Source organism: Melozone crissalis, unplaced genomic scaffold, assembly GCF_028551555.1.
Source record: "Melozone crissalis strain CALT ecotype California unplaced genomic scaffold, PUWL_Pcris_2 ptg000029l_1, whole genome shotgun sequence".
Taxonomy (NCBI): Eukaryota; Metazoa; Chordata; class Aves; order Passeriformes; family Passerellidae; genus Melozone; species Melozone crissalis.
In genome coordinates this window covers 9,184,349-9,209,136 of record NW_026535807.1, presented here as the reverse complement: position 1 = coordinate 9,209,136, position 24,788 = coordinate 9,184,349, and the positions used below count along the sequence as shown (strand labels likewise).

Sequence of the window (24,788 nt, the reverse complement as noted above, 5' to 3'; positions counted from 1 at the left end):
CTCTACATTCAGTTTCTTGAAACTCTGGTGACCATTTAGCTAGAAGGTTCAGGACTATTTTTGGATCAGTCACTGCAAAGATTGAGATGCAGTCAGCATCACTAAACATTGTGTTAGCCATTGGTGGGTTGACTGCAGGACAAGCCTACATGAAATTTATTTGCCTTTGTGTGTTCTGTGGCTTTGCTTTTTTAATGTACTTAATTATTTTTCCAAAGTGGCTTACATTTTTTTTTCTGGCCATGTGCTAGCCTAATTTTATTTTATATAGCAGCGCCAAGTACCAACTTTCAAGAGGTCTTAGTTTTGCACAGAAATCTCAGTAGATTTCTGAGTGACACTGTTGTACAATGTTCTGGAGGGTGCAGATGCTGAAAAATGTGTCCTCATAACCAACACTTACATAGCTTGTAGCTTATTCATGTGCTTGGAGCACTGTGGATAGGTTTTCCTGCTGTGTACTATCCATTCATTCTTTGCTGTTTGGTGCAGAATTCCCCTTCTGAAGCACATGCCTTGGATGAAAACACAGCTGAAGGGTGGGAGAATCGGATCCGCCTCTGGACGGACCAGTACGAGGAGGCCTTCACCAACCAGTACAGTGCTGACGTGCAGAACCTGCTGGAGCGGCACCTCAACTCTAATAAAGACTATGTGGGCAAAACTGCTATGCTGGACACAATCAACAAAACTGAGCTGGCCTGCAATAATACTGTTATTGGGTCCCAGATGCAGGTGAGAGCAAGCAGGACAGAGGGGGAGTAGGTCAGGGCATGGTGAGCAGTATTGTAGCTCAGGCCAACAGGCAGAGATTTGATACACAGTGAATCAGAAATCGTGCCAGTCAGAAATTAACAAATATTTGCATTAGACTGAATCAGTGTTGCTAAGTTGGGGATGTTTTGCACATTTCTGTAATGTGTTTAACAGGTATTTTGTCATAAATACTTTGGTCACTGAATGGCCTGAGACAAAACCAGATCTGTCACTTGCTGGAGATAGGAAATTTCCTGCTTTCCACCTGAGTTTTCCAGTCCCCTTTATTTATTTTTTATTTTATTTCTTGACTCATGTTGTGTGGAAGGCTATTTTAAAGAACCTTTGAGCATTATTTCAGTATTTTGGATTATTTGGACTCTTGTAACTTCCAAATACTGCACAACTACAGCTGACTTCAGGAAGCTGGTCTCTCCCTAACTTGCCAACCATGAGCAGTGGTTGGTGTCTTGCCATCTTTATGGAGTGCATGTAAACAAGCAGAAACAGGAAAACAATGTGTTTGTGTGGTGTATGTCTTCCCCATTCATACTCTTGTTAGCTGTTGTTTCATCTTATCTATACTTTATTGAACAAAGTTCAGCCTTCCTACCCAGTTTAGGCTTTCCTGGGCCTTCCTTGTCCAGGAGAATGGAGATAGGTGCATCTGAAAGGGTGGGCTCCAATAGAGAAGTGGGGCATTTCTTCTGTGTAAAGGGAGCAAAGTCAGAAACCTGAATATCAAGTATATGTTTGTGCTTGAATCTTTCTTGTTTATATCAGCTGACTCAGTGAAGTTCATGTGCTCCCTCCTACCTTTCCCTCTGCCTTCATGCAGGTGAACCACTTCAGGCAGAGCACAGATAGTGCCAGTAAGGGAGAGTGCAGAAAGAGGACTTTGGACCAAGCTTTCTTCCATTCTTGCCTCTGGTTCTGCAATAAATAAGATTTCTTGTGGGGGGGGAGAAACATTTCTTTATAGCCTTTCTATAGAAAGCAGGAAATGCAGATAAGAAAAAGTTCTACTTCTCTAGAAATCATAATATTTTTTGAGACTAAATGTAACCAATTCTGTCTGCCTCACATGGGTTTTAGGAAAAGTCCTGAAATAAGTAATAAAACACATGCTGTGTTTCTTGATATGTGTGCAGCACGACACAAGACTATAAAATATACCATAGATAATGTGCTTGTTCTTGCCATGCTCTTTCAGCCTCTCCCTCCCCAGTACAGGCTTAGGTTTTCCCATAGGAAAATGTGGCCAGTATTGCAAATCAGAAGACTCCAAATGTGATACATGCCAAAGAAACAAAAAAGTTGAAACTTGCAAAACTTGTTAGTGAGCTGTAGTTACTGTAAACAAGCTGTTGGCAGGTACTTGTCATTGCACATGCTGGGAAGGTGTCAGGGGTCTTTGTAGTTTCTGTTGGACACTGAGAAAAAACCAGGTGCCTGTCCTGGGTTGCTGCTTGTCACTCCTGTGTCCTGCTGTCTCTGCTCAGGAGGTGGCTGTGGAGTGTTGTGAGGAGGGCACCTGCATAGGTGTGGAGCACGTGCTTTCATGCACTGTGTTCTATTTTTGTTTCACTCATCTCACCTTTGGTAGGCAAACTGAGAAGGCTTCTTGGTTTGCATCAGTTGTCTATTAACTAGGTATCATTATTGAACACAAAAATAGCTTTTCTGTGAGATAAGGGAAAATAGGTACTTTGAGCTAGAAAAAAAATCAGGAGGCTGTGCAAATATACATTTGCCAGCTGTGTAGAAATATTGTTGCTGCTCTCTTAGGCCATGAAGACTGGAGGGAGGAGAAAGGAATAAAAATAATGTTTTATTATGCCCTGCATACTCTTAGTAGTTCACAGAGTCATTTGACTTCAGTCAACAATGATGCAGGTATTTACTTAAAAGAGATTGAGATGTGACCTGAAAGCTTCCTCAAACCAGGAAGAGTAGGGAAAGATGGGTTAACAGTTATACATGGAGGATATGGGATTTTGTTCATTGGAATATTTTATGTAAGACAAGAGGAAATGGTCTCAAGTTGCACCAGCAGAGGTTTACATTAGATATTAGGATTATGGTTTTTTTACCAGAAGGTTTACCAAACTGGAATAGCTGCCTGGGGGAGTGGTGGAGTCAGTATTCCTGGAGATATTTAAAAGACTTGTGGATGTGGCACTGTGGGATATGGGTTAGTAATGGACTGGTTAACAGTTGAACTCGGTCTTAGAGGGCTTTTCCTAAATTATTCTGTGATTTTATGATAAACCAGTTCTCAGCTGTCCTCATGATGCAAGGGGAAAGTTGTGAAAATATGAAGCTGTTTAGTGTTATGAAGAAAATCATCTTAGTCCTGGCTACTGCCAGTTGCTCGACAAACTGAAAGCTGTGAATCACTTTCCTGACTATTGTTGCCAAGCCAAACCCAGGGTTAGTATTTGCCCTTTGCTGCCTCTGATAATTGCTGACTTGAGCTCAAACCCCTGACTGATTTCACATTCTGAAGTGAAGAGCAAAAGGGCCTTTATAAAATAAAGCCACTGAGTATTATGCAGATGTTGCTCTGCAAACATATCAGAACAGTTTTGGCTGATTAGCAGTCAGCAGTCCCTAGCCTGTGACATGAATAAAATCATTTGTTCTTTTCACACATGAAAGCATGGCAGCTAATCCACTTCATATTTCTAAATTCAGAAAATGAAAACAAGCTGAGCTGTGTCTTACCAGAAGAGCTGTGAGATCATTCCTCTTTCACCAAACTCAGATAAATAAGTTACACAGATGCAGAGTTTCTCTTTCCTGCATGGACTTTCTCCTCCTTTGACCACCCCAGCTTATCCCACCTGTATTCCCCAAGTCAGTCATGGGACAAAGGTGAGAGTGAAGGCTACCAGACATTAATTTCTGAAAGATATTATCTTTTTATGCTCTTAGAGTAGTAGAACAGTTTAGGTTGGGAGGAACCACTGAAGGTCATCTGGTCTAACCCTCCTGTGTAGGGCCAGCTTAGGTGAGAAGGTATAAAAAACAAATCAGTGATAGTATAGAAACAGAATTATTCAACTGGAAACACACTGGGTCCTAATTCATCTAGTAGCTTCTGATACTTCTTATCTCCTGTCCTACACTAGGAAATCTGGTCCCATTTATTTATTTGTTGCCATAGTTGAATAGTACAGAGTACTAAAAGTAATTTAGCCACTACTCCATGTAGTGTAAACAGTCTCATCCTACAGCTCACTCATATCATGGGTTTGTTGATCAGAAATCAGAACCAACAGTGTGGCTTCTTAGACTGGAAATAGCATGTTTCTGTGGACTTAGGGAATCCTCTGTGAGCTTCTGTCAGGACCAAGACCTGAAGAGATGAACACCCTGCAAGGCTCTCCAGAGTCTCCAGTATATATATCCAGGTTTTCCCAGTTGCTGGCAGACAGAGTGGTATAAAACAGATAAACCCCATGACAAATGTGGCCCTGGATTGTATCTCAAGAGGAGCTCTGGACCATTACTCCCATCTGAATAGGTTTCAAGTGAATATTTTTATAAAGCTGTCTTCATCCTGGATCTGAGTGAGAGAAGTCAACAGATAGATCTTACTTTACTAGCTCATCCAAGATCTGCAATATAATGTTTTATAGAAACAACAAAAGTCATTTTCTTGAGGGGGTTTTAAACAGAGGAGATAGAAGATCCCAGTCAGAAAAAAGGGTTTAAAAGACCTGTGGTTCAGTATTTTCATGTGCTCAGTACAAGGGTTTTGCTGGGTTCCCAGTGCTGAGTGCTGCCTTAAGACATTAACTTTTATTTCCACAAGGTTAAAATATCATGTGTTCTGTCATTATTCAGGCTGAGCCCCTTAAACTAATTTTTATGCATTTCAGCAGAGTGCTCAGTAGCTGTTTCTAATGAAGGTTCTCTCAGGAAAAATTGAGAATGTGCTTTCAGTAAAATTTTGTGGTTTACTCCTAATTTAGATACATAATTGTCATTATTACCAAAGTCAGAGCACTTATGCTTCAGTTCACTTTGGAAAAGTATCAAAACTGGGCCCTTATGAGCAGGGAATGGAATGGTGAGGAAGGAACAGGCACAGCAGTCATGGTGAGGCAACCAGTCTTCTTCACATAATCTTTACTTACAGAGAGGTTTCATCTGTTAAGTAAGAAAAGTACTTTGTTTTTATGGAAAAAGTCTTTCCTATACCCTAGTGCTTATAATATCCCTTCCATTATTCCATAAAATATGTCATATTTCGATGTCTGTACTTAAAGAATGTTGTGGTTTCATGCTGTCAGACACATTGTTGTGAAAATCAGTTGTAGTAGAGCTGAAGACTTTAACGTATGTTTTAATGAACTGTCACTACTTCATTAAAAATTTTGTTCCTCATGTTAAAAAAAAATTTAAATCAACAGCACTCGTTGAGAAGAGATAAGTAGAGAAGTTTCTGGATGGAGATGGAAATTGCCAGCTTAAGTCTTTGGCCTGTTTGCTGGAATTTGCCATCCTCTGCAGAAGGAAAAGCTTGCATTTTTTTCCTCTGAATGTGTGACAACCCACAATTTAGGGAAGATTTCAATTCTTCTGGCTGTGAAAGTGGCCATAATTGCAAAGCAATTCCCAGTTAGTAGCAAGTGACAGGTCTGGTTATGCCTCCTAGATGCGAGACTGAAATACTCGGTCTAATAGATTTGTCAGACTATTGTTGAAGGAAAGGAATAAATACTGTTTGCTTTTGATAAATATTATCAAGGTTATTGCTCATTACTGAATTATTATAAAATAACCAACATATTCACCTGACAGAGTTTCTGTGTGTTGCTATTAGAATATATTTTCTTTTTATATAGGTAAAATATTCTTCATGAGTTAGAGGCCTTTGGTTCAAATGTTCCTCTTTTGCTCTGGTTTTTGTTACAGCTGCAGCTGGGAAGGGTGACTCGGGTTCAGAAGCACCGGAAGATCCTGAGGGCAGCGAGAGACTTGGCACTAGATACCCTCATAATTGAGTATCGAGGGAAGGTTATGTTACGGCAGCAATTCGAGGTCAATGGGCATTTCTTCAAAAAGTAAGAGTACTATGAAATGATGGGTATGAGAGCATCGTGGCACAGAGAGACTGGTGTCTCTATGGGATAGTGCTCACTTAGAGGGTCCTGTCAGCTGTGCCTTCCATAGAAGTGGGAAATCAGATATATCACCTCAGCTTGATGCTCTGCTTATGGACCAAACCCTCTGAAATAGATCTTTTAAATAGCTGGAAGTACCTAACCCCAGAGCAGTAGTGCTGATGGAAGTTCTGCTTCCAGTGAAGTGAGGGACCTGTTAACAACAGTGCTTTGGGAGTTGGGGTGTTTTGGGACTGAGATGTTGTGTTGTTTCTGCAGGCCATATCCCTTTGTGCTGTTCTACTCCAAGTTCAATGGCGTTGAGATGTGTGTTGATGCCCGCACCTTTGGTAATGATGCCAGGTTCATCAGGCGGTCCTGCACTCCAAATGCAGAGGTAAATTCTCTTTTCATCATCACTGTTACTGCAAATACATGTTTTACATAAGCTTAGTGCTTTCCCTAACTCAAAATGCACTAAGTACAGTAAATTCTCTGTGTCACTTGCCTGTTTGATGGTTTATACTTGGAATATGAGACAGTTTGGGAACATGAGGGAGGTTTTTTTGGAAGAGGAAGATTTCTCTTATGTCTTTCCTTTGGCTGCACAATGATACTGAGGGTAAGCAGGTGGTAGTAGTTGTAAGTGGAAAAGCACAGTATGAGACAAGAGCAGTGAAGCAGGCTTTTCCCTATGGAGAATTTGGGATAATTACTCATAGAGTAGAATAAGAGCTACTTTGCAAAAGGAGACTTCCTTCTTGGAAGTAGGAAATGCAACCTGTGGAGACATCAACTTCTTTCTACTTCGTTTAACAAGGTTCGTCATGTGATTGCTGATGGGATGATCCACCTGTGCATCTATGCTGTTGCCACCATAGCCAAGGACACAGAGGTTACCATCGCCTTTGACTATGAGTACAACATCTGGTGAGTCCTTCACCTCACCCAGGAGCTCTCCACTGCCCTCCTGGACTGGACATCTTCTCCAGCCCTTTCCTCGCATTCTACATATTGCTCCGTTTTCTACTGAATTGCATTTCCCGGCTATTCTGTCCAGTTCTGCTGGCATATTCTCCAATAGAGGCCATAAGGTAGCCTGCTGTCCTTGCTTTGGCACGTGGTGAGATGTTTAGTAGGAGATGTATTGAATGTCTCTGTGCAGGGGTTGAGAAATGAAGAGTGACACGAATTATGTTTGTGTTTTGGAGCAGCAATTATAAAGTGGACTGTGCGTGTCACAAGGGGAACCGGAATTGCCCTGTGCAGAAACGTAGCCCAAATGCTGCAGAACACCTACCTCCACCTGTTTTAGGCACACTCATTGGGGCAGAAACACGCCGGCGAAAGGCCCGACGAAAGGAGCTGGAAATGGAACAGCAGAGCCTTGCGTCCGATGAGAACGGCACTCAGCAAACTGAGGAGGTTCCTGAGGGACCTGCAGCAGTCAGTGACAATGAGGTAAAATCTTTGCCCCCTTGTTATATATGTTAGCATTCAGTGCAGCAGGAGTCTGATCCAATAGCATTGGAATCTGCAGAACAGAAACTGCAGGAAGCGTTTTTTTTAAACCTTTAGCGCCTTAAATTACCATAGAAATTTTGGTAACTTTGGAACAGTACTGGGTTACTTAATCTGGGTTTCTATCTCAGGTGCCAGAGAAGGAGGAGAAACAAGAAGGGGAGAAAGAGGAGCCTGTAGATGAACAGGGAGCCTTGGTCCACAGCAGACGGGCAAGTAGCTCTCTCTGTCTGGGTATCACCCTCTTTAGGACTTACTTGATGCAGTGACCCACAGGTTCAGTTGGATATTTCACTTGTTTGAACACAAATCCCATCTGTCAGCGATCTTCAGTAATTTGATTAGCAGCAGCAAAAGAAAAAAAAGGGGGAGTAAAAAACCACCGAGGTTTGGTTGACTTCAAGTCACAGGATTTATGTTAGGGTGCTGCAGATTAGGAGATACACTATAGATTTGTTTCCTCATTGAAAGGTTTAACTGTTAACTTCAGGGCTGTTCTATAGTCTAAAGCGCACCGTTAGCAGAACCATCAGCACTAGGTTCCAAAAAGGCAGTTGGACCTTTTTTATGTTCCTGCTGCCCTTCCTTATTGCCAGTATAAGAATTTATGGCACTATATAAAACCATAGCATAGTTTGAGTTGGAAAGGGCTATCAAAGGTCACTTAGTCCTACCCCACCTCAGTGAGCAGGGATATCTTCAATTCGATCATACCATGAACCAGAACCTGATTTTTCTTAAAACTTGGTCATTTTTGCTGGGTTAGATTTGTAAACAGGTGTCTGTTCGGTGTATGGTTTCATAAACATGTTGCCATGTGGGGAAAAGAGTGGGATCAAGTAGCAAAAGGCAGTAAGAGGAGTAGACAGTGGTATTGGCACTTATTTAATATATTACTTACTTATATCTTAGTGCTCTGGGATCTTTGATAATACAGTCTTATTTTAGCCTTCATCTTTACTGAGTAGAGCTGGTGTTTTTTTTCTTGTGTTGCTTATGGCTCCTGGGATTGCTGCCTGGATTAGAATGTGTTATGCATGTGAATGGAGCCATTCTGGCTCTTAATTTGTTAATTTAAATAAACAAGAGAAAAATTCAAACAAAAATGCAAATACACAAATAAAATAACCAACCAACCAGAAACTCAAGGGAGAAAAACAGAAAAATTGCTCCCATCCTTTTACCAGCCAACAAATGTATTGAAGCTAGGAATTCCCTGGTCTTTTTTGCTCACCAGTATCATAATCACCTGTCTTCCTCTAATCAGGAATACGAATCTGCCAAGTGTAAATTTCCTGAGAATGCTTTAAATGTTAAGATAGTGCAGCAACCTGGAGAGCCAAGGGCCATCCAGTGGAGAGATGCTTGGATTAACTGATGGATTTTTTTAGAACAGATGAGATAAAGCAGTCAGTTTGCACTGAAATTTGCATGAGAGCAGTCATCCATCAGATTGGCCTTAAAGCTTTGGAGGGAAGATTTCATTTTAATGCAGGGAGGCTGATCTCTTTTTGGGACAGAATAGTTCAGTAAGCCTAAGTGAAGTGTTAGTTTCCTGTCAGTCTGTAAGCCCTGTTTCTGTAGGTTGCACCAGTTAATCTGCTTTAATGCGATTCAGTTTTCTATACTTGGCATCAGGTAAATACCCATCTCTGTAGTTTCCCCAGTCTCTCTCTTTGTGTGTGTGTAGTATTTTTTAATAGAAAACTGTAAAGGCCAGGCTATGGACTCCAAGTTACTTCCTTCATGATAAATCTCAGAAGACAGTTGACCCCACTTCTTTAAACCCACTTGATTCTTGCCAGTCACTGCAATATTATTGTACTGGGCTTTTTATATGCATAGGTACCAATTATTCCTGACACAGCCTGGTGATAAGATTTCCTGTCCTTTGTGTTTACCTAATAAATTGACTTGTTTTGCCTTTCTATTCTCTCATATTCTGTTTTTCTTATCCACTATGTAAGCTGCTTAGACCAGAGCTTTTATTTTTGAGCTGGGTCATCTTCTGACATTCTTGCTGGGAAAAGAATTAATCTGGAACATTTGTGGTGTATTACACTTGCTGCAAATTACTTAATCATGTACATCTATTGCCCCTGGCTTCTGTTTGGTTGGTCATTGGCAAATAGCTGTATTTGTTTCCAAATCATCTCTCCACTCTACTTTTGCTTTCTTACGGTTTTTAATTCTTCAAAATTATGCATTTCCTTGTGGCTGTTTTATTAATATAACTCAGTAGTATCTAAGTGGTCCTATTTAAGAACAAAGTCAAGTTCTTCTACTTGGCTACAAACACATGATTATGTTGTTATTCTGGGAAATTTGCCATATTGAAAAATGCAAATAACTGATAAGAACTGCTTCTCTCTGTCCTCTCTCTGGCTTTTGTCATTGCTATTTGGCAGTTGTTCTCTTTGTGCTGCTTCCCATATCTGTTCTTGCCTTGTTTATGTGCATAATTCACCATGCTTACTTCAATTTCCCTTGTGTTGTAGTCTCGGGAAGACAGGAAGGTGGAAGCCATCATGCACATGTTTGAGAACTTAGAAAAGAGAAAGAGGAGACGAGAGCAACCATCAGACCGTAACAGCACTGATGCTGAAATCAACGTCAGTTCTGAAGCTCCTGAGCTGGAAGAAGTGAAAACAGAGACTCCTGAAACTGAAGATGGAAGTTCAGCACTGAGTGCTCCTCCTGCTCCTCCGCCTCCTCCTCCACCTCCTCCTCCTCCTCCTCCTGCTCCTCCTGTTGCTAACAGTACCAGCAGTACTGGGGTGAACACACGACGCTCCTCACAAGTAGCGGTAAGATGAAGATAGAACTGTTTGCTATCTTGTACAAAGCTCAGGTGCAGCATTTCTGATCATAAGATCATTCAGGTGGGGAGGAGCTTTGTGGGCTTTCTAGCCCATTCTGAGTTAGATAAGGACAGCTCTGAAGCTAGACCAGGCTGATCAGTGTTTTACCCAGTCTTCTCTTGAAAACCTCCAGGGATGGAGATTGCACCTCTTCCAGTTCGTGACTGTTAGGTTGAAAAAAATTTTCCGTGTATCCAGTCTGAACCTCTCATTTCAGTGTATGTCCATTGATGCACCACTGCATCTTCTTAGTGGCTTCAGGCTGTTTGTAGGAAGACTGCTGTTACATCCCCCTCAGTCCTCTCTAGGCTGAACAAGCCCAGCTCCTCCTCCAGGGAAGAGAACTGGTGTGAGCTTAAGTTGGATGCGTAAGTGCAGTGATGAAAAGTTCTTTTCTTTTTGTTTGGGTTTTTTTTTGACCCAGTCTACTTTGGATGAATGTGTTCCCATTTTATGGCAGGGCTCAGACACTTGCCTGGAGTGCTCCATGTCAGCTCAGGTCAGGAATAAGAGCAGTTATCTCAAGACAAGCAGCAAGTTTCCTATTGCTGCTTTCTTCCTAAAGACCCATGTTCTGTCCTTTAAGAATGCAGAAGACAAAACGATAATGTGCCAGTGTTGAAGGGTCCCCAAGGCCATCTTATGAACCAACACAGAGTCCAACAAGATTTTGAGAGTCAGGTAGTGTCAATAAATAAATCTCAATTCTTGATCCTGTATGCAGAGAAAAGGAATACTCTTAGAGGGGCTCAAACTAATGACAGTTTATTTTGTAGGATGCTGTCCCTGAAAAAACAGTGGCTAAGCCAGCTCCAGCAAAACCCTCCAGGCCCCGACCAAAAAGTCGCTTCTCCCGATACCGGACCAGTTCAGCACAAAGACTGAGAAGGCAGAAACAAGCCAGTTCCCAGCAAGCTGAACTCACACAGGCTGTCCCAGAGGAAGGAAGCACTGCCAGCTTGGTAACCACAACAGATGTCAGCAATGTGGAAGGGCCAGGAGAAGGCAGACAGTTGACAGGATCTGACCCAACTGCTATCCTGGCTACAGGATCCCAGTCTAAAGCTGCAGTAAAATACCCCAAAACAAAAAAGGTAAATATGATCAAGTGCTCAAAGTTGGGATGGCAGGATGGCAGGTATTCATTTAGGGCGCAGCAAAGAGGTTAACTTTCAGCTTAGAATTGAAGACCAAGTAGGAATGTGAGTGCAGCTGTCATGTACAAGCTAGAATAAAGTTGGAAGGGAGGAAAAATTGCAGAAGCTAACAGGCAGCTGCCACATACTGGGCATAAATTAGCTGGTTTTGTTTAGAATCTAGTTTTGAACAGGGTGATCAAGTTTTTGGAGAATCTTCTGATAAGATGAATGGGGCATAAAATCAAACTACTTCTGTGACATTTGTTGGAATCTATAAAATTAGAGGGTTTTGAGAAAGTTGTGAAAAAGACAGGCTCCAAAAGACAGTAAGGAAAGCTCTAGAGACTGATTGTGGATGTCCAGTCCTGTTCGTCGTTGTATATAATCTGCCAACAGCAACATTGGGTTGTGTCTCCAACAGGTGAGAATTGGGTTTGACACAGGAAGTCCTTTCTGTTGAGAAGGAGGAGGGTTTTAGCAGTGGGCTGACCTGAGCATTGCTTCCCATACACCATTGTGCCATGTTGCCTTTCTTCTTCACCTGTGCTGATTGCCCTGACCTGTGTGTTTCCTCCTTCAGTACCTGGTTACTGAATGGCTGAACGACAAGGCAGAAAAGCAGGAGTGTCCAATTGAGTGTCCTCTGCGCATTACTACAGACCCAACAGTTTTGGCAACCACCCTAAATATGTTGCCAGGTCTCGTGCACTCCCCACTGATTTGTACCACACCCAAACACTACATTCGCTTTGGTTCACCTTTCAACCCTGAGAGACGTCGAAGGCCCTTCCTGCTGGATGGCATTTACAGCTCCTGTAAGAAGGTATGTTTGCTCGTGTCTTACCTTTACACTGTGTGTGCTCATCTTACTGGCCCTCTTGGAAAGTTGTTGTGTCCTTTTGGAGTTTATTTCTGTGTATTCCCACTGAGCTGATGTGTTGATGCAGTGTCCAGGCTATGACTGCTGACCTCCTTGCCAGAGGTCAGTTTTCATCCTTGCCTTTTGCCATGGTAGAAAAACTGTTCTGGGACTGCCCTTTTAGAAATATGTACTTTCAGATCTGCAGTGGCTGTTTATTATCCAGCATACACAATTCAAAGAGTGTTGATTGCTTCCCTTAGAAAGCTTAATATTAGTACTTTCACAGTCAGAGGATGGTTGGCATTGTGGGGATAGGACAGTGTTGCAGAGGAGCTCAAGAATCCAGTGCCTCAGTTAAGATTCATTTTCTTCGGAGAGCCTTTGTGGTTTAAAAGCTTTAGTTTGCCTTTTCACAAGAACAAGTCCACAGCTCTTTGGCATCACAGACTGCCTATCTACAGCAGATACTTGAGACATGCAGGAAGCCTGAACCAGGCCCAGCTAAGGATCTAGTTCCTCCAGAGATGACCAGTAAATGCCAGTATTTACTCATCTGCAGGAAAGGCAGGGTAGTTCACTCAGTCAGATTTGTATTGGAATCCATCTTTCCTGTTGCCTGCTGGTTTTACTCAGAGACTTTCCAGTTCCTGTGTGATTACCTGAGGACAATTATACAGAAATCTTTTCTTCTCTCCCTGTCTTGGTGGCTTTCAGGTACCATGTCCTGGTTTCTTTGCCTTCCTTTGTTTGAGGGTATTTTTCCAGAGAGAATCTTTGGACTTTACTCTTTTCCACCTTCAACCAATTTGTTGTCATGCCCTAACAGTTTCTTCAGTATTTTCTTCATAGGTAAAGCTCTTCACGGTTGGTATGTAGAGGTATGACAACACCTTGTCTGTTTCTGTGTGCCTGGGCAACCTCCTCATGCATCTTTAAGCTGAGAACTGCAAGGTTTGAGCTTCTTTTGAACCTTAACAGTGTCTTTGAGCCCCAGGGAAGAGAGAAATATCCAGAGCAAACCTGACAGAGTTATTTGGAGTTCTGTGCTTGGTGCAGTTGCTGTACAACTGGCCAGCAAGTTCAAAATTGAGGGAAAACTATTGTCATGGAACAAGTCTTCCAATCTGTTGCTGCATTTGACTCTTTTCTAGTCAAATGTTATTTTCACTGCTGGACAGGGAGTGGGCTAGTCTCACTATTGATGACTTCTGTTTAGTCCACACCTTCTTTGAAGTTGTGTCCAAAACTGGGTGTTGTGTTGCAGCTGGGACATTTTCAAAGCAGAAAAGTTGCTTTGTGTCTTCTGACCTGTACCCAATTTGTGCATCCCAGTATGACTGAGTTTTCTTTGACAGGTTGATTTAAACTCATGTTCAGTTTGTGATTTTGTACGTTGCTAGAACAACTCATTGGTTTTGTAGCCTGTAATTGTAGAAGTGATTGTTCTAGACTCTGCTAAGCTGTGTCATGTTTTTCCCTATCCATTTCCCAATTTAGTAGAAAAATTATTAATGGTGTCATCCAGCATTCTCGTTTCATAATCTGAAAACTTAAATATGGTACCTATTCAATTAAATAGTTATTAAAGCATTGAAAGTTGCTGTGTCCAGAACAGGTGTTGCAGAAATAATTTGTTAGATTTCTGCTTTTTGAATGTAAATAATTATTAGCTGTTCTAGTGAGAGGTTTCATCCATTTCATAGGAGATCCCTAGCTTTTTCTTGGAGGATTATTTTTAGCATTTGGTGGTTTTATGGTTTAACAGTCTGGAGATATAGAAATCTGCTTCTTATGTTCAGGAATGCTTAGAAAACTCTCAGGGAACACCTTCTTTTCAGCCAGCTGAGGTCTAGAAATGGTCCAGAACTTGATGATATGCTCTCTCAAGACCTGATCTGTGTCTTGTCTATTTTTGACTACTCAGCCAAGGAGGTTGATTTATAAAGGCTGTTGAAATAGATCACATATTTTCTTGGATTGTCAGCAGGCCTCATCCTTAAACTACTGAGAACTGTGCCAAAAAACTCAGCTGATGATGTCAGTTTGCATCCAAAGCATGGCAGTGTCTGAACCTCGCAAGGAAACTGAACTGTGAGCTGCTCTCACGTTAATCACACCCTGTGCAGTGACTTGGCTGGCAGATCAGATGCCACCTTTGAGGTAGAGGTGCTCCAGACTGGCTGCCACTTCTCCCTTTTGCTGGCGGCCACAGTGGAAAGCCTTGAGCTCCATTTGAACAGAGAAGAAGTGTCTGCTGTCATTAGTGAAGGCCATCAAAATAGATGCTGTCACCTGCTCTTCATCCTCGCTTTGAAGTTTTCACTTTGAGGATTGTGGCCACTGAGTGTGTGATGTACTTTCACGATAGCTTTGAGGAGTCATAAGACACACGTGTATCTCTAATAGGATACACATTGCTGGCATGCAGATGAACTGTGGATTCCTGAAAGGTAAAAGTACAATTTTAAACCTCTCTAGGACAAGAGGAGTCTGGATACTGGAGTGAGCCCCCTGGGTAAACCACACAAATGAAAATTGCTGTTTGATTTTTTTCTGCAGTTTGCTGTCATTTCACTGGATCACCTGAGTGTTTTCCCCTATGTTGTGGCAGATACCTTTACAGTAGAATAAGCAAAGATTCCTGCCTGCCATCAGGAGTCAGTTTGTATCAAGATACAGGGCTACCATACCCACTGCAGCAGCTGATTTGCTGAGGCTTCAGTTCATGTTCACTTTGTTCACTTGTGTGAGAAACACTCTTAATTGTCCATGTTCAGAAGACTACTGTGACTTACCTTTTTTGTTAGTAGCTGAAGAAACTATTTGCTTTTATCATTCTTTTCTTGGTTTATGCTCCTTGAAAACTGCTGCTTGCATTTTAGTCAGATTTTTTTTTTTTTGCTCAAATTTGCTCTCCTTGGCAGGAAAGAGCTTTTTTACAAAAATCAGTGGTTGTACATAGTTCATTATATTTGTGTCCCTTTTCTTTTAAATGACTATTGTTTTAATAGATTTAGGTGCCACCATCCAGCATTTTTATATTTATAATTTGCTCTTTAATTATCTCTGTTACTGGTGACGATTGCTGCTCACAGAGCCCCTGTCAGGAAGGGCACAGCCCCAGCACAGCAGTGGTGGGCTCAGTGCTCCCACCCAAGCACACACCAGCGAGGTAACTCCAGGCTTCTGAGCAGCCTGCCCTGCTCCACAGCAGTGTGGGAGTTGGAGTGCATCCTGCAGGACTGCAGACAAAGTACCCGAGGAGTTTCACGTTTATGCAGTCTCGTTCTGTTTCAGCGCTGGATCAAACAGGCCCTGGAAGAGGGGATGACTCAGACCTCAGCAGCTCCGCAAGAGAACAGGACCCAGTGTCTATACCAAAGCAATGACAACAGCAGCTCCTCCAGCATCTGCAAAGATGACACAGGTAAGTGCTCAGCACCATCAGGGCAGCATGGGCACTGGAGTCAGACTGGGGAAGGTGCTGAACACCAAAGGGAGCTGTGCAAGTGGCATTTAACGTGTCCTGCTGCCCGATGGCACAGCTTATGGGTAGGTGAGAATGTTGCTTTGCTGTTCATTCAAATTTCTGCAGACTCATTCTAGCTTGAGCATTTGTGATGGAAATACTGTTTCTCAGTATTTCCTTGTCAAAAGATAATCACTTAACATTGCATTATCAATCTCAGTGCTCTGGGATATCTTCAACAATGGAAGGGAGGGGTTAGAGGGAAGAGAGCCCAGGATCATCTCTTTTCAGCAAGGTGCTGTTAGAAGGTCAACTAAATACTTGCTGACTGTGGGAAGGTGTAGCAAAGTCTTACAGGCATGTGTGCAATAAACAAATCACTAAGTAAGTCTCAAGGATGGAGAAGTTAAAATCTCTGAGTAAAGCAACAGAATGGTTAAATATTGTGTCTGAATTTACAGAGAAAGAGAGTGCAGCTCAGCCCAGTCAGGGATCAGTTTTCCAAGGATGCCAGACAGGAAGCTAGACATCACACAGATAATACAAATTTGATTATTGAAAGGTGAGATGAATAGGAAATAAACAGAATGCCAGAACCAATAAATGTACCTCTCGAGCAAGACGTACCCTGTGGAATTTACTGGTGATTTGGTTTTGGTTTTTTCTTTAAACTAAGCATCAAAAATATTATTATTTTGAAGAGAGGTAGGCCTGAGGCAAAGGCTTTAATCCTTAGTGGAAGTGGAAATGTGCTTGGGCTGTATTGATATAGCATATAGAGAACTGTTAGGTTCAGGTAATGAAAACTGAGCTGTCTCTGATTTGTTTGTAAGAATCACAATATGTCCTCTGACCTCTCTCCTCTATTCTCTCCTCTTTTTAACCTTACATGTCTTCATTTCCCCTAGCTCCCTCTTGTGCTTGCTTCTAGTTGAAATATTTGCTTTCCTTGTTCAGTGCATGTTCCTGATGATGTATTGTTCTGTTACCAGTCTCTAGACATTGAATAGAAGTAACTCAGAGGTACTTCATTTTTGGGAGTCTTTTGTAGTTGCATTGAATACTTCATTTGGGCTGGGAGTAGGGGGAAGAGGAGCATGTGATGTGCTCATGTTCAGTGGGTCAGCCGTGTCCTCAGCTCAGTTTGTGTTTCAGACTTGCTGAGTCCCCTGAAGAAATGGAAGTCTCGCTACTTGATGGAGCAGAACGTGAAGAAGCTGCTGCGGCCGCTGTCCCCTGTCACGCCCCCGCCTCCCGTCCCTCCGGTCCCTCCGGTGCCTCCGGTCCCCGGCACCGCGAGCCCTCAGCTGGCCACGCCCTGCTCGTCGCTGCCCGGCGAGGAGGAGACTCGCAATGGCTACGGCGTCATGTTCTCCCCCATCCCCTCTCTGGCTGCCAGCCGCTGCAATACTCCACTACAGTTCGAGGTAAATCCGCCCGGGACTGGGGGTGCTAAAAACAAAACAGCAATATCTGCAGCAGAGCTGGCACTAGGACCTTCCTTTTTGAGTGTGTATTCCTGAGCAGCATCACAGTCTCAGCTTCAAGAGCACCGCTGCCTTCCTCTTCTACTTCACTTCTGGACAGATCTCCTGCTCTGTGAAATGTCAAACTTTGCTACAGCCCAGCCTCCCCTCACTCTGTAGCTATCAGTAACATTAGTCTTATCTTTTTTTTTTTCTATTTCTGCAGAGTAGCTCCTAATTTCTCAGGTTTTTCAGTGACCTTTAATCATCTCCCCCACTTCAGATCTCTTTGCCAATGGGGTTTTCACCCTGCCACTTCAAAGAGTACAAGTATTCCATTTCTCAGAGGCTGTAAAGCATCCTTGGCTCCTCTTTCCTCAAACAGCTTTCAGTAACCCAGAGTATGGTAGCGTTACTTCACCTCGTCTTCCACTATATTCTTTGGTTTTACAGACTGAGATTTTTCAGACTCAATTTTGTAATGTTTTTAGAGTGGAACCAATTTAGAGAATGTTTGTCCCCTCCATATTCATAAGAGTGGCCAAAAGCATGATGCTTCTGCTTTTTTTGTGGAATTTGTCAGAACTTTTTGTTAAGAAATTTCTGAGATTCCTCAGTTTTCTGCTTTGCAGAAGACAGTGACTCCTGCTATATTTCTCTGATAGCAGCACAGCTCTGGGAATCCTGCCTCTCTGATTCTATTTTAGGCCTGCTCAGTAGCATGGAAAGGGAAGTGCTCGGGAAGAGCCCTTAACAGTGCTGTCTCATGCATACACTGCCTTCACACATACAGGTGCCCAGATAATACAACATTTCATAAAGCTGGCTGCTCACACCTCTTCTCTTGACTTGAGCTGAAAGGTGGCCCACGGTGGATTGAAAGAGACATGTTTGTTTTATAGTATATGTCTATGAAATGTCATCTTAGTCTTTGGGGTCTTTAGTTTACTTTCTGGGCTAAGCCAGGCTTTTCTTCTCTCCTCTCCCATATTCTCAGACTAAAAACCATAAGAGTCTTTCTCTATACTTCATGGTGCAAAGTCTGTCTGACAGCACCAGAAATATAGAGGTAGCTGCTGCTTTTCTTAACATTCATGTGCTCTGGTTTGGGTACTAAGTTGCATCATGAGATGCAGTAACCCAGCCCTGTCTGTGCTTCCAGGAAGCTTTAGCAACTACTTAGCCAAGCATGATGCTGTCCAGGCTGGGGCCAGTTGTTTAGAATAGCCATTGCTAACCTGTGTGCTTTTGTACATTGTAATTGCCTCCTGACTTTTGAAGTAGATGAATAACTAGATGCTTTTCCCTCCTCTAGAACGTGTCCTCCCCCGAGAGCTCCCCTGCGCATAGGCCCGAGTCCATGTCACCTGAGGTAGTTCTGGGAGCCTGCTGGGAGGGGAGGGAGGGAGGAGTGTGCAGGCACTGGGAATAAGGGTGGAGCTTTAGTCACAGCAAGGCTGAGGAGAATTTTCAGGGTTATCACAACAAAACAAACTAATTGAAGACTGGAATTCAATTCATTTGTTGACCCTGGTGGGAATCAGACGGTGCAAAGACTCAGTGTGTCTCAGCTACTGAGGTGCAGGCAAGAGATTTGGGGATCCTGGAATTGCCATCACCAATTTCAGACTCAGCCCAGCCCATGAGTGGTCTGTGAAATTTACTGAGTAGTGGCCAAATGACTGCTGGGGAAGGGAAAGCATTCACCTCTATTTTTGACTTACAAGCACACAGTGGTACACCTGACCTGTTCTCTTCAGCCTTGACTTACCACCTACTCACTTGCAGACTGAAATTGTTGAGGAGATGGTAAAATGTAGTATTTTGCTTAGCCTGACCTGTTGTGAAAGATGAGATGAGCTGCCTTGCTCAGTGACTGTTTCATAGTAGAAAATTCGTGCTCATCTCCAAGGTGGTGGATTACTGGGAGCTGTAATACAGCAGGGAGATGTTCTCAGCAACAGCAGGAGGGCAGAGCTGGTGCCTGGTGCTGCTGTGTTTTTCCCTCTGCACTGTAGTCCTGCAAAGAGGATGAAATCTTGTCAGTTGTACTCATTGTTTGAGATCCTGACATATTAATGTGGTGAAGGAGATGATTTATTCTGCTGTCCTGGAGGGTTTTTGGCACTTTAAGTAGATAAATGAATATACTGTTGTGTTATTGCCTAGTGCTCCACAAACTCTGACAGCACAAAGATGATGCCATTGTGGTTTTGTTGGAAACTGTGAAACGTAAAAATGCAGTAAAAATTAAATGAATGTACTATTGTTAGAGATTTCCAAAGTTCACAATAAGTGAAAACAAATGGCATAGAGGTCCTGGATATTTTATTGTTAGGAAGTTAGTAGTGGCTGACTTGGGACAGGCAAGGACTTGGCTAATAAAATAGCAGAAGGACAGCAGATCTGTTCTATTCTCTCCTGGCTACTGCTCTGTATGAGCAGTATGCCTCCGATGTATGAGGCAATTGAAAATGCTGAGTTTAATTCATTAACTGCCTGGGGATAGTGTTGAGCTTTATCCTCTTGCTGCAGAAAGACTGCTGAAGGGGAAGGGGCATCCTGTATTGGACAGCTGAACTGATCATTGTTTAGTCTCAGTCATTCCCCTGTGGAATGAGTACAACAGTGCAGGAAAGAACCAAAGGGGTATTTAGAAAGGAACAGGGAAAAGGGAAGCTAGCATTGTACAGAAGGTTTTCTGACTTAAATTTCTCTCCCTACTTTTGCCTGACCTTTTTCCTGACTGCCCACCCCCCTCCTATATCCTTCTCGGATTTCCCAGGTGTGCCTCCGATCCGAGCTGGATTCCAAGGGTGGCTACCTGGACTCCAGTGCAAACACCTGCCAGGAACGGCCCTCGCTGCTCAGCTTTGCATCCTCTGACGTGGCTCCACAATCCTCCATAAACTCTACTTCAGAGATGAACTTCCCAGGGAAAAGTGGGGAAGCACAGATGCTGCTACGAAGCTCTGATCAGGCTTTTCGGACAGAGTTTAATTTAATGTATGCCTTCTCCCCACTGAACGCTATGCCCCGCGTGGACGGGCCGCTGCGGGGCTCTCCTCCTTTGGCAGACAGGAAGCCCTTGAATTCGGATGCAGGGTGCTGCAGCTCTCCTGCAGAAGGGTATTTCAGCAGACACGAGTCAGGGCTGCTCAAAGAGACAGCACATGGGTCCATGTCCCCCTGCAGCGAGAGGGCTGCTGAAGGCACCAGAGCTGCTCCCCAGAATCCACCACAAAGGAAGAAGGCAAGTACTCCTGTGAAAGAAATCCTTACATTGCCGTGAGGTTTACTGTTCCCACTCAGATTACTGCAAAGACAGGCAGAACAGAGAGTCTGGGCAAGTTATCCAGGCATCCAGTGCCTGGGTGAAAAACAGTTACAAGAGGGAGAGCTACCCTTTAGGCAAGATTTTGATATGAGAAGTGGAAAAAAAGACACCACGGTGCAAATACCTCTTCTGGGATCACAGAAAAAAGAGTAGAATGCTGGCAGCTTTCATTAGCAGTTGTTAAACTGAGACAAGACCCAAAGCAATAACACAGTGCAGCTGTACAGCTGGTGAAGGTGTTATTTATCAGGATGAAAAGGGTTCTTACTGGGAAATAGAGTCTAATGTTTCAAAAGAAAACATGGGCTGTTTACTAGAACATATTAGAACATTTCCATAACATTGCAACAAAAGTAAGATGAAGGTTATTTAAATTTTAGCTCTTTGAAACTAAAAACACAGGAATATAGTTTAACAAAACCAAATACATACTGGTTTCTTACAGCAGCCCAGTGACTCTCATGGGACTAAAACTGAGGTAAAATGTTAAGTCAGGGTAGTGCTGTGATAAAATTGGGTACTCATGGGACAAATTATCAGTGCCTTTTCCTGTGCTTGGAATTTTTTTTATGGCAAGTGTGGTAACTGAGATAACTTGTATAAGGGTCCAGCTGGATGGAATATCTTATTTCTTTTCCATTTCTGGAGTCTCTTGATTTTTTTCTTTGTTTTTCTTTTAAAATTACATTTAACTTAAAACCTTCATATGTTGAGTTACTTTTAGAAATAACTTGTTCAATGTTTTAGCATCATAAAGCCTTCTGTATGGGCATTGAGTCATAGCTGATAAATTCTTCAGCAGAACTGCCTTCTGTGAGTCCTTTATGGCTCCTTTCCTTATAATAACTTTGAGGGAAGGCAGGCTGAAAGGTAAATGCCCAGCTGGAAATATTGGTTTCTTTTTGGTTCTGCTGACCTTGTGTTCCAAGGCTGCTTTATCTTTGGTTGGTGTCTTTGATAAATCTGAGACTGCTTTGCCCAAAACACATTCTACCTTGGCTACAAGCAGTTTGTTTTGGTGGTAGGGCTGAAGTTTGCAATGCCCCCATGGCAGGAACCTGCTCTAAGCAAGTTAAAATTCTGTGCAAGGCTTCACCAAGCTTTTAGTGTTAATGTGGCTGAACTAGTGCAGATGAACTGGGCACTGAAGATATCAGTTTTGTGAAGAAGACTTATTACCTGTTTTGGTGATATTGAAAAAAATTATATTTCAATACAGATATTGAAAAGAATTACATAATGTCGTGAACCAGTGAGACTGTGTGGAGGGTTTTGAGAGGAGGGAGGTTATAGAAGCTTGTTACTTGAATTACATCTCCTGAAGTAATGTGAAAATCCAGGTGGTTAGAGAAGCAAACGAGCTGGATGTTTCTACTGATATATTGGTGATAAAAAGTAAAAGGAGGGTGATCATGGCACTCTGAATTTGCACCACTTAGCTCTTTTCTGGAGCATCTCCACATCCAGCAAGAATTGATAATCCCAGTATGCCTTTTCAAGTTTTACCTGCAGACCCAGAAGATGTTTTTGGACAGTGTGTGGGCCTGTTCCTCCCCGTGTCCTGGTGCCCTGTTCCCTGGCCCATGGCTGTATTTCCTCCTGGTGTCCTGGTACTCTGTTCCCTGGCCCATGGCTGTGTTTCCTCCCCATGTCCTGGTGCCCTGTTCCCTGGCCCATGGCTGTGTCTCCTCCCTGTCCTGGTGCCCTGTTCCCTGGCCCATGGCGGTGTTTCCTCCCCAGGTGTCGCTGCTCGAGTACCGCAAGCGGAAGCAGGAGGCCAAGGAGGGCGGCGATGGCCGCGGCGCGGGGACGCCCACCCGGCAGGGCAGCGGCGCCTCCGGGGCTGACGCGGACGGGAACGGCCCCTCGGGCTCCACAGCACGAACTCCGTCCTCCCCACAAAGTGGCTTCTCCCCTTCTCATCCCTCCCTGCCTCACATTGAGGACGTCAGCCCACCGGACTCGAGGGGCTGTAGTTCCTCATCATCGCTCAGTAAATCCCAGGACAGCATCAGCAGTAGGTGGTGAGTGTTACCCTTCCAAGCAAGCCTGAGATTCCCCTAAGGGAAGGACCAAAGTCCCCAGGGGGCATTTCCATAACAATATGTGCAGTGAGATGGATTCATTTGGGTCTCTTGGTATTGTTCTCTTTCATAATTGCTAAACAGCTGTGAAGGATACCAGCACTCTTCTCAGCCTGTCTTTCAGTTGTTGGTTTAGGTATCAAAAAGCTGTATTGAAAGGTACAAACTTAAGCAGCTGTTGCTCTTCCACAAGTTCCATTTTGAGGTCTCGGGTTGTAAGGTCTTGCCCAGGTAATGAAAGTCTAATGCAGGTCTTTTTTGGCTGAACCTTCACTCTTCTTGGATGTGAGTGATACTAAGTCCGCTCCTGTTCTGAAGGAAAGCTCACAGGCCTCTGTAGCTTTGCACTTGAGAAGCAGGGACTGTGCAACAGCTCCAGCTTTGCTAATTTGCCGGAGTCTGGTCACTGGCATGCCAAAGGCATGGACAAACCACCTTTATCATGGTTACCCTGAGAAGGTTTGATAAAGGGAAAGTCTTCAAATATTTTGAACCTGGTCCAAAACATGAAGTAGTGCACTGAATTGCCAAGTGTGGGATTATGGTGCCAGTGATGGCTGGGAGGTTCTGCTGACTGGATCTGTGTAGGGCACTGGCTCTGCTGCCCTGGAGTGAGGTTCTGGTTGTGCACACCACCAGCAGAAAGGCACACACAGACACACAGCCCCTTTTGTGATGCTGATCTCCACATACATGGCTGGGTCACTGCTCGGGAAATGGCAGGGGGTTGGCATGAGGAGAAATTCAAAGCAGTGCTGAGGACAATGCGAAGTATGAAGTTTGTGTTGAAAGCACTTGGGTGAATTTGGGGGAGTAATAGATCTGTTTCCTTCCTTTTTCCATCACTTTTCAAGCAGAGTTTAATGGAAACAATTTGTCTTTTACCTCTCTGACAGTTTTTTGTCTACCAGAGGACCTTCTGCCAGATATTGGGACTGGCCACAGCTGAGGCAGTCTGCTAATGATTAGTTTATCATCATTATTTTATTTTCAAATATTCTGTAAAAGTGGCAATAGCCCATGTTGTTCTCCTCCTGTGCTACTTCCTTCTGCCTATAAAAGAGTAGGAAAAAAGCCAGCCAGCTGAATGAACTAAAACTAGTTCAGGGTGAGGTGTCAGTGTGGCATCCTTGCTTTAGTACCATCTTTTGTGTTCTCTGAGCTTCATCTGCTGCTCCCTCAGCAGGTCCTGCTCTGGCTTCAGTTTCCCACATGGTTTCAGGAGTAAGTATTGTGTGGGTACAAAGATCCCATTGTTATGGCACACTGGATATAAAGTTGAAACCATGCTGATAGGTTTTGAAGTGGGATTAAGCAGATTTGCTGCCTTTAAAATCCTTGGGTTTCTGTGTTTTAATGGGCATGGCTGACAAATGTACACTCACTTTCTACTTTTAAAAATATATTAGAACCTGTTACTGAGGTAAAGTGACCCAGTTTCGTCTTTCACTCCCTATTCTTATATATCAGATACATTTCCAGACATTCACAATAATATTAGGAACAGAAGAAATTGGTGGGAACTAAAATTCCATGCCCTAATGTGTAGAATCTTCCAGATTTTTGCTGAATTCTGCAATAATTGAGAATAGCTTTCATTAAAATAAAAAGAAAACCACAATGGTTTGTCTATTTCAGTTGCCAGGATAAAGCCATCACAATGTAAACAGATGTGCTGCTGCACAGTAAAGCCAGCCTTGCAGAAAACAAGTCTCCAAGCAAACAAAATATTAAAAAAACCCTAATGGAAAGCACAGTTTTCAATACATCTTAACAAAAATAAAATACAGAAATCAGTCAATATCCAGCTAATATGCATGCTTCCATCATATGCAATGCATTTAATATAACCTAAATATTTAAATTCAGGCACGTTTAAGGCACAAATTCACCAGTGTCCAGAGTAAAGGCATTGTAAAATCCCTAGTCATGGTGATGCTGTCTCTAGGTTAAAAGACACATTTCCAAAGAGATTTGGATGGTTCTGTGCCTGGTAGATGGAATGTTGACCCAGGGGGCTGAGGTTTGTCTGTAGCTCTTGTTTTTCTTCAACAGTTTGGCTTTAGGAAAACCACTCCACCTCTTTGTCACCCTTAGACAAGACACTTATAAAATGGAACAATATCTAGCATTAATCTTGAGTGGAGAGTTTTCACACTACAAAATTAACAGGACAAAG

At 43.0% G+C, this 24,788-nt stretch overlaps 1 protein-coding gene across 1 annotated transcript in view; it reads left to right on the top strand.

The window, feature by feature from the left end:
* Positions 1-24,788, top strand: part of SETD5 (SET domain containing 5) — a 76,254-nt gene that overhangs the window by 34,093 nt on the left and 17,373 nt on the right. The window contains exons 8-21 of the mRNA XM_054280686.1: positions 493-735; positions 5,683-5,831; positions 6,150-6,267; positions 6,691-6,800; positions 7,085-7,331; positions 7,523-7,603; positions 9,890-10,198; positions 11,029-11,346; positions 11,972-12,214; positions 15,551-15,680; positions 16,878-17,149; positions 18,504-18,560; positions 19,974-20,441; positions 22,266-22,549. Coding sequence (XP_054136661.1) covers positions 493-735; positions 5,683-5,831; positions 6,150-6,267; positions 6,691-6,800; positions 7,085-7,331; positions 7,523-7,603; positions 9,890-10,198; positions 11,029-11,346; positions 11,972-12,214; positions 15,551-15,680; positions 16,878-17,149; positions 18,504-18,560; positions 19,974-20,441; positions 22,266-22,549 — 3,029 coding nt within the window. The remainder of the gene's footprint in view (positions 1-492; positions 736-5,682; positions 5,832-6,149; positions 6,268-6,690; positions 6,801-7,084; positions 7,332-7,522; positions 7,604-9,889; positions 10,199-11,028; positions 11,347-11,971; positions 12,215-15,550; positions 15,681-16,877; positions 17,150-18,503; positions 18,561-19,973; positions 20,442-22,265; positions 22,550-24,788) is intronic.